Raw genomic sequence first — 10,304 nt, 5'->3', positions numbered from 1 at the left:
CTCAGCCCAGTTTCTTTCATTCAAACAACTCATATGTTCATTAACTACATTCAACATATTGTTAAAATCAATTAGACTCCAAAGTTACTCCTTATCCATCAGTCCACCAATGTTTTGGACTTAACATTCTTTTAGCTACAAAAGAACAATAATATTACATATAAGCGATAAACCCAAAAGCAAAATAAAATCCATCAAGACAATTTGACAGACGCTAAGAAAGAATCAATCAACCTAGCTGTCAAAGTGACCAACAGTTAAGTCATTAATAGACATCCTCGTGTTAATGGTGACTGAGACTAAGAAAGAATCCAGCTGCAGATATGACCTGACAGACACTCTACATGCTGTGAGCTCAAAGAATGAAATTGTCATTTTGAACTATTCAGACGTTCATCCAATATTTTACAAAATTCAGTATAACACAGCATACTATCTGGAAACATCATGGCTTAGTATGGCAGTTGCTCTGCCTGTGGCCTCAAGAAACTGCAGAGAGTTGTGGACACAAATCAGCACTCCACAGAAATCAGCCCCCCCTCCATGGACTCTGTCTACACTTCTTGCTGCCTCAATAAAGCAGCCAGCACAATCAGAGACTCCACCCACCCTGAATATTCTCTCTTCTCCCCTCTCCCACCAAGCAGAAGATACAAAAGCCTGAACACATGCACCACCTGGCTCAAAGACAATTTCTACCCCACAGTGATAAGATTTCCCCCCTTCCCCTCTTCCCATTCTGACCTTTTACCTCTTCTTACCTGCCTATCACTTCCCCTTGGGTCCCCTCCTCCTTCCCTTCCTCCAGCTATTGACTCTCCTCTCCTATCAGATTCCTTCTTCTCCAGACCTTAACCTTCCTCAAGCACTTGGCTTCACCTATCATCTTCTATGTAGCCTTCCTCTCCCTCCCCCGATTCTTTTTATTTTGGCATCTTATCCCTTCCTTCTCAGTCCCGAAGAAGAGTCTCAGCTGGAAACGTCCACTGTTATTTGAAGTGGTTCTCCAGTACAAGAAGACGGATTCTTGACCTCACAATCTACTGTATTGTGTCGCGGTCTTGCATTTTATTGTCTAGCTCACTGCACTTTCTCTATAGCTGTTGCACTTTATTCTGTATTGTTATTGCTTTACCCTGTAACTACCCCAAGGCACGATACAATGGTTTGATCAGTTTGAACAGTATGCAAGACCAACTTTTCACTATACCTTAGTACATGAAGCAATAATAAACCAATTCCAGTTCCAGCCTGGCCTTTTGCCAGGGATTCAAACAGTCCTTCCAGGCTCAGTAGTGATTCACTTGCACTTCTTCCAATCTTTTGAACTGCATTCACTATTCACTAAGTAATCTCTGCAATGAAGAAAATAAGCACACTTTATGTAAAACTCTGTGTTGAGTCTACAGAGACAACACTGGGCTGCTTGTTACCTGCCATTTTAGTTGTTCATCCTGTCCCTTCTCTGCTCTTCCTCTCTCTGATCTCTCACACTGTTATAGAGAGACTGTTCACAAGATTGAGGAGCAGCACAGCATCCACTATCCCTGTGCATTGCAGCTCTCTGGATTTTGCAACTACAGATAACATGCTTTCTCTGTCTGTATCAGAACTGACAATTTCTGCTGCAGGCCATTTACCTGTGACATTGACTCATATTTTCTCTATCCTGGCCGGCTGGGCAGATCCTAACACCCCAAATTTCACAACATTATCACTCTCTAGCTGCCAACATTAACCCTCAGGGTGGAGGAACAACGTGTTGTATTCCAACTGGATAGCCTCCAACCTGATGGCATAAAAATCAATTTTTCCTTCCAGCAAACTAATCCCCGCCCCTCCCCCACTGACCTTTTACCACTTCTCATCTGCCTATTACTTTTCCCTGGGTCCCCTCCTCCTACCCTCTTTGTCCTATGGTCCACTCTCCTTCCCTATCAGATTCCTTCTTCTCAAGCCCTTCACCTTTCCCACTGTCTATCACCCTCCAGCTAGCCTCTTCCCCCACCCCCAGCTCTTTATTCTGGCGGCTGTCCCCTTCCTTCTCAGCCCTGAGGAAGGGTCTCGGCCTGAAATGCCGACTATCTATTCATTTCCATAGATACTTCCTGATCTACTGATTTCCGCCAGCATTTTGTTTGTGTTATTAATGTATGTCAGATTCTGAAAGGGATTTGCTAGGTTAAATGCTGGTTGGAGGGTGTTTCCTGGAGTGGTGTTATAGAGTCATAGAGAGGTAACAGCTCAGAAATAGTTAGCTCCAAGTCCATGCTGATCATCCACCATTCAAACCTAGCTCCTTCCCAAAAGATCAAAGTTCAAAGTAAAATTTATTATCAGAGTACATGCATGTCACCACATACAACCCTGAGGTTCTTTGCAAGCATACTTAGCAAATCTATAGAACAGTAACTGTAAGCTGTAACTAGCAGGAACTGTTAACTGTAAACAAACTGTGCAAATGCAGATATAACTAGCATGACAGAGTCTTTAAATGAGTGTAGTTATCTCCTTTTGTTCAAGAGCCTGATGGTTGAGGGGTAGTAACTGTTCTTGAACCTGGTGGTGTGAGTCCTGAGGCTCCTGTACCCTCTAACCAACTCACAAAATCGCAGTCATTTTCCAGCTGTTCACACAAAGTATGTTTGGGAAATCAATGGGATATGTTTTTCAACAGGAGACACAGATGTTGGAATCTGGAGCAAAATACAGGTCAGATTAAGGGTCTTAACCCCAAAATGTTGACTGTCCATTTTCTTCCACAAATGCTGCCCGACCTGCCAGATCCTTCCAGCAGTTTTGTTACTTGGTCCGTCCAGGACAGATTTGCTGGCTGCTGTGGGGCTGTAGGCATCTCTTGTGTGGGAACTCGGTTTGTGGCCACACTTCCATATTGCAAACTGCTGGAGTCACAAACAGCTCTCAGGAATCCGGGCGGGAATTGTACACCAATCCTATATTAATCCACATTTCCGCCCACCAGATTCTATCAGTTGTCTACACGCTTGGAGCAATTTACAGTGGCCAATTAATCTAACAATAATCTTTACATCTCTGGGACATGGGAGGAAAGCAGAGTACACAGTCACAGAGAAAACCTGTAAATGCCACATAGACAAGAACCCGAGGTTGGCTTTGAACCCAGCTCTCTGGCTCTGTGAGGCAGTAGTTCTGTAGTGTCACCCCCCTGTAGAAATAGGGTCCATTGTTTAAGACTGAAATGAGGACGACTTTTCTCTCAGAGGGTTATGAGTCTTTGGAGTTAACTGTACAGACAATTACTGAAAATATTCTGCTGGAGGATTGACAAGCAATTTAAACTCTGAGGGAGTCGTGGGACATGGAAAGGCAGTGGGAAAATGGTGCTGGACGGGTCCAATCGTTCATAGAAAAGTCAGTCATTGTTCACAAAAAGAGTATACCGTACTTCCAAAGTACTAAACAGAGTATCAGCCTAGATATCATTCGCTCTGACGTTCCCTCTCAAACTGCTGAAAATCCGCAACGCCACAGTTAACAATAAACCCCCTTTACTGAAACGGAGAGAGGCGTTCTTTAATGTGGGATTTTAAATAAACGTTAATGATATTGTAGCAATCCAGTCTTCAGATAAACCAGCCAATTACAATCTCCTCCCGAAGTAGGCCAAGTTCCTCTTTTGCCCTTCATAAATTTTGTCATGCCAGTACTATCGCTTACCCTAGAGGGAGTTCGCTCGAAGGATTGCTGACGATTGTATTTGCATAGTGAAAGAGCGAGAACGCAAGCACTGCAGAGCGGCTGCAAAACATGGCAGTCGGCAAGGGAAAGCGAGATGAGATCTGTTGATTGTTTATTTGCAAAGCCGTAGAATAGCATTGTTACACGAAGTGTGCACCGGCCAAACGAGGAGATTTTTTAAAAAACGCACCATGCAGCAAAAAAAAACACGGAGAAGAAATGGTTTGCGAAACGGAATACCTAATGGCCAAAGCCTGGCGATACGCTTGTTACAGAAGGCTGTGGTTCACATGCAATGATCGCAAGGAGATACAAAAATCGATTTTATTTGATTCATGGTGCACTGGTATTCGTAACAATTTATATTAAAATATTTTATTTTCTAAATAGATTAACGTATGATTCGTGCAGTCTATTTTCGTATGCATCAGTTGAAATGTTATATATTAGATATTGTGCATGCTAATAAAATTCTGTAAAATGGCGCGTGATGGTCATGTGTTTGTGATTGACAGGCATTAGGCGTTCTGCCTTAACCGGCGCGTATTTCCTCTTCAAAACTACGTTTTCTTTTGTAACCCAACTCATTTATTGAAATAAATGTTTACAGACGAAAATTGAACATTGACCAAATACTGCAAATGATTTGTATCGGCTGAACTCATCGTATTACAGTGGAAAAGTAGTAGAGCTTTTTTTATTGTTGAGTGCGTGGATTTATATTAGATTTTGTCCACTGATGCAAACCTAGTCTGAATCAATATCATTCATTACACAACTATGTTAATTTTCCATAAATGACATAAAACACATCACATGTGGATTTCGGTGGGGGAAAAACCTTTAGTTCAATTCCATGCTAATAATTTCTGTCTAGTTAAGAAAAGCAGCGGAACAAACTCCCCTGAGATGGTTGAAAACAACATCCTCTCAAGTACTATAATCTGTATGACCTGCATAATTAATGGAGTCTTCCCCTTCGCCCGAAAGAGCATCCATATTTCCTTGTTTGTAGAACTGTAATCATACTTTCTAAAGAGAGTAGCTTTAGCAAGAAAAGGGCAGTTCGAAGGTGGAGGAGGTGGGTCTCCTGTTTTATAGTTATGGCAGTTTTCTTCCCCTGTCACTGGGCGGCATATTATGCTGCACATCTATTGAAGGCATGTTACTTTAAAATTAAGGATGTTTTCCCTGTTTATTCACGGACTTTACCCAGGACTGAATTTCATTGAGCGCACATATTTAGCCATCTATAGAATTATTTACCAATCCGCCGTTTGCGATTTTCACTGTCTATAATACACTACGTAGTTCGCTACTTTGCTAACGTGCAAGTGCGATGTATTATTAAATAAGTATTTTAAAATGTTCGAGGAAGCGTTTTCTGTTCGATTAATTTGTTTTATAAATCTTAATATAAGTGCTGGATTTTAACTGACTACCCTGGTTCCTCGAGTGGTCACAAAAAAAATTACGCTGTTTGTGCGGGAAGGGCTTCGAACGAGACACTCAAGGTTGCTGGTCCTAGCGAGCAACGTGTGCATTTCTATGTATGCACCAGGAGATGGCGGCTGCGAAGCTTTGGGGAAAGTAGGTCATTTTCTTAACGTTGTTAATTATTGCCCTAAAATCCACATTCACGCCTTTGTCAGCAACATTCAACGATGTCAGTTTTTTTTTCTTTTGACCACTAAACTCCAACCTCTAAACTGCAGGTCATCCGAAACCGTGGGACCTTTTACCACACCCCTACTCATCCACCAGTTCTGTTTTTGTTGGATTACATCGCTCCCAGTTCACTCCGTTGTGAAATCTTCGTAATCAAATCAAATGAAGGCCCTTTCCCTTTTTAACATTATAAACTGCTACAGCTTAACGTTGCACCGGAAATTCTGCATTCCTCCCATTCCCCATTCCCTATTCCCCATTCCCCATTCTCATAGCAATCGAAACAGTCGTGGACCTCCTTCCAGACGGTGGGAAAGCCGAGTTCACCTTGATAATTCTAATTGCAGGGAAATGGTATCAAGCATCATCAACCCATTCACTCCAAATGTACGGAACCTGCAGTTTAGTCATGCACATTAAATTCACATTACATCATGTTGTCTTAAGCAATTACTTTTTACTATAATAAAGTGGCGGATTCTGTTGTTACCACCCCCCTCAACCCTGAACAATACATGCTGAGAGATTTGTACCAATGTCAATTGTACTGGTTGTTGTACCAACTGCTTAAAAACCATTATTTATTAAGCTTAATAAAATCATAAAATATTTGCAGGTCCAAGTAGATTCACTGTCAAATGTTAACTTGTTTGCTTTGAAATCACTGAACTTTATTTTGGTTCTGAATGAATCTGCAATCAACTTGTGTTGTACTCACCTTTAACAGGTTACAATGTATGGGTCAAGTGTTTTATGGTGGTATGATACCTTACCGAGGGAAGAAAGATACTGTTCACTCTCATACTGCACCCCTCATGCTAATTATTAAGTCAGCATAATGCTGATGGTTGTTTTTTTTTGTAGCACTGCTAGCTGTTCTAACTGTAGCCATGTTAGTGTTTACATGGCCCTGAGTCTCTCCCCGCAGGTGGAAAGAACAGATGGTGAGTGGGCTGAAGTGAAAGAATAATTAAGATAATTAAACATTTTCATAGAAAATGAAAAGAAAAATTCTAAATACTTCTAAGTGAGCATTAGGATCTAGTCAGCTCCAAATATTAATTGAATATAACCACTGCAGTAAGCAGCAGTGGAAATACAGGGAAATGAACTTGTAACCATATTGATATGTTTGTACATTAAAAATTGTCAAAATGATTAAATGTTTTTCTCTTTAAAATGATTAGTAAGAAGCTTCCTATCTGTATGAATGTATTATTAATATTTAAAAAAATAAAATGTACATTTACTATCAAGGTATTTAAAATAATCAAATCATTAGGATTATGATTGTCATTAGACACAATGAAACTAACTATTTTGTTTTGGAACCAGTGCTTATTTCATCAATAATTAAAAGTGGATTAAATCAATTAAACCACCACTAAATTATTATATTAATTTTCCTGAAAGCCTTGGAAATAAAGGCAGTTGAATTTGTAGCAAATTATCTGAAAACAATTACTAAAACAATGTAGGGCGGGTGGGCCGCTGAAATTTGTGAACGAGTAGTTTAGGAGTTTTATTGGTAGAGTAGTAGACTTACTCATGGCCAACTGGGAAAAGGATTGGAATCAGTAATCAGATCTGCTGCGCAATTAAGGAAGTGTTGCCAGTTCTTGGTTGGGTTCATTACAATAAGCAATGTAATGCTTCATAGGATTGTTACACATTGAAGGCAGCTATTCACCCTATTGTGTTTGTGTCTTTGTAGAGCAATCTAATCAACCCTATTTCCTTATCCTTTCCCTGTAAGTTATTTTCTTTTAAAGCACACATTGACTGTTTCAGCCAACCTTTATCATCCCTCTTGGTAAAATAAATCCTCACAACCAGCATTATTTTTATCCTATTGTACAACTATTTCTCGTATTATTGAGACCAGCTTTGCTCTGTTTTTCTCATCCAAAGCCATTGTGATCTCTTGCACCTTTGTCAAAGTTCCTCTCGATCAATCATCCAAAGGAAACTACTTCGCCAATCTAACCTTGCAGCTGAAATCCCTTTTTCCAGCATTAACGGAGCCGGGTCTATGTTTCAGTAACATATTCCTTGTTACTTGATGAAGGAACAACATTGCTGCCATCTATATAAATATTTACATCCAGCACATTCTGCTCTACATATAAATAGAGGAAGCACAGCAACAGTAATCAGAAGAATGTATTTCAAAAACGGACAGATATCTTTAACTAATATAATAAGACCATAAGACATAGGAGTAGGATTAGGCTATTTGGCCCATCGAGTCTGCTCTGCCATTCAGTCATGGCTGATCCCTTCCCCCCCTCATTAACCTCACTCCCCGGCCTTGTCCCCATAATTTTTGATGCCATGTACAATCAAGAACCTATCAATCTATGCCTTAAATACACCCAACAACCTGGCCTCCACAGCTGCCTGTGGTAGCAAATTCCAAAATTCACCATCTTCAGGCGAAAGAAATTTCTCTCCATCTCTATTTTAAATGGATGCCCCTCTATCCTGAGGCTGTGCACTCTTGTCCTAGACTCCCCCACCATGGGAAACATCCTTTCCACATCAACTCTGTCCAGGCCTTTCAACATTCAAAAGGTTTCAATGAGATTCCCCCCTCGTCCTTCTAAATTCTAGCGAGTACAGACTCAGAGCTCTCAAACGTTCCTTGTATGATAACACTTTCATTCTCAGAATCATCCTTGTGAACCTCCTCTGGACCCTCTCCAATGCCACCACATCTTTTCTGAGATGAGGAGCCCAAAACTGTTCACAATATTCAAGGTGAGGCCTCAGCAGTTCCCCCGGGATCAATAAAGTATGACTATGACTATAGAGCCTCAGCATCACATCCCTGCACTTGTTTTCTGGACATCTTGAAATGAATTTAAACATTGCATCTACCTTCCTCACCACCGACTAAGCTTACAAGTTAACCTTCAGGGTGTTCTGCACAAGGACTCCCAAGTCCCTTTGCATCTCAGAGTTTTGGATTTTCTCCCCATTTAGAAAATAGTCTGCACATTTATTTCTGCCACCAAAGTGCACTTACACACAGCACAGAGAACGTTAGATTCTCAGTCTTTCATATCTTTAACTGATCAAATTCTATTTTTTTCCAGTTCTGTCAATGTTTACCAAAGAAAAAGCATGCCTTGAGCTTGCAAAAAGGTTCTCAATGCAAAATGAACAAACTTCCTTAGAAAACCAGGCAATGTTGATTAAAAAATGTTGACTTTGTAAATACTATGTTGATGTAGTACTGTATATTAAAAGAAAATTCAAAAGAGTGATGGATTTTAATTGGAACAAGATAATTTCACCTGGCTGTAGTGTTAAGAACGATGAGACATAGTATATCCTCTGTTGAAGATAGGTGCGAGAAGAAAATTCTTAAACCAAGGAATGGTGAAATTTTGGAATTCTCTATCCAACACGGTGATGGAAGCTCAGTGGATTAGTATATTAAAGAAAGAGACTCAAAAATGGAGTTTGAGGGACCAACGGTTTAGTGCAGGAAAGTGACACGAGGTAAAACAATGAGCTCTGATCTTAAAGAATGTCAGAACATACATGAAGGGCTGAATGGTCTCCGCTAGCCTCTGTTTCCTATGCAATGATGTTAAATATAAATTGAAGATTAGTGATAAAGGTATAGATCAAGCAATCTACAGGAAGCTTTGTTAACCTTTGGAGCCTTGGAAATGTCACATCTGTAAAGTTAGAAGGTCAGTGGTGAATGAAGTGAGATTGTCTTATTTTGCATCAACTCTGACTAGGATTGGCTGACATTGAAAAGGAAAGGGAAACAATAATCTTTCCTCTTATAGAAAAAACATTTTGCCTTTTTTTGCATTGGCTCCCACATGCACAAATTTGCAAATACTCTAACTTGTAAGTGACATTCACATGTGACCTACCAAAACTACATTTCAACTCTGCAATTGTTACTCATGTTTCAAAAGATAAATAAAATGCAGAGTTCTAGTCTGTCCAATTCACTGGCTTTAAGGTTGGACAACAGATTGCAAGAGTGTAGTATCTAAAGTTGTCAAGTGTGAGTTTTAGGCAACCAAGGTTCTGTGTAATTAACTGGGGGAAGGGGGGAATGTATTTTAAACCATAAGGCCATAAGATATAGGAGCAGAATTAGGCCACTTGGCCCAGCGAGTCTGCTCCACCATTTCATCATGGCTGATCCATTTTAACTTTCAGCCCCAGTCTCCTGCCTTCTCCATGTATCCCTTCATGACCCGACCAACCCAGAATCTATCAATTACTGTCTTAATTATACATAAAGACTTGGCCTCCAGAACCGCCTGTGGCAAAGAACTCCACAGATTCACCACTCTCTGGCTAAAGAAATTTCTCCTTATCTCCGTTCTAAAAGGACACCCCTCTATTCCAGGCTGTGTCCTCTGGTCCTAGACTCTCCCATCATGGGAAACATCATCTCCACATCCACTCCATCAAGGCCTTAACTAGGTTTCAATTAGGTCACTTCTCATTCTTCTGAATTCCAGTGAAAACAGGCTCAGAGCCATCAAACATTCTTCATATGACAGACCATTCAATCCTGGAATGATTTTTGTGAACCTCCAGTTTCAGCACATCCTTTCTAAGATAAGGAGCCCCAAACTGCTCACAATACTCCAAGTGAGGCCTCACCAGTGTTTTATAAATCCTCAACGTTACTTCCTTGCTTCTATATTCTAATCCTTTTGAAATGAATGCATTGCAATGGCCTTCCTCACCACTGACTCAACCTGCAAGTTAACTTTTAGGGAATCTTGCACAAGGACTCCCATCTAGATCATCACTAAACCTCCTTTATCATTCCATGTCATATTTGAGGACTTTAGCCTTATTTGAGTTTAACTTAAACCAAAATTCCTCCTCTGACCTCTGGGGCAAGATATTCGACCTGACACTGAGAGCTG

General features: G+C 40.4%; 1 protein-coding gene across 2 annotated transcripts in view; it reads left to right on the top strand.

Moving 5' to 3' along the window:
• Positions 1–3,739: 3,739 nt before the first annotated feature.
• anp32b (acidic (leucine-rich) nuclear phosphoprotein 32 family, member B) overlaps positions 3,740–10,304 on the top strand; it is a 65,904-nt gene continuing 59,339 nt past the window's right edge. Inside the window, exon 1 of one of the 2 annotated variants that reach the window (XM_063049101.1) lies at positions 3,740–4,066. In XM_063049101.1, coding sequence (XP_062905171.1) covers positions 4,016–4,066 — 51 coding nt within the window. In that variant the 5' untranslated portion in view covers positions 3,740–4,015. Of the gene's footprint in view, positions 4,067–5,253; positions 5,311–10,304 lie in introns of those variants that run through there. The other variant, XM_063049102.1, reaches the window with a different exon arrangement.

Source organism: Mobula hypostoma, chromosome 5, assembly GCF_963921235.1.
Source record: "Mobula hypostoma chromosome 5, sMobHyp1.1, whole genome shotgun sequence".
Classification (NCBI taxonomy): Eukaryota; Metazoa; Chordata; class Chondrichthyes; order Myliobatiformes; family Myliobatidae; genus Mobula; species Mobula hypostoma.
Note: the sequence above shows the minus strand (reverse complement) of the source record. Positions and strands in the feature narration are given on the sequence as shown.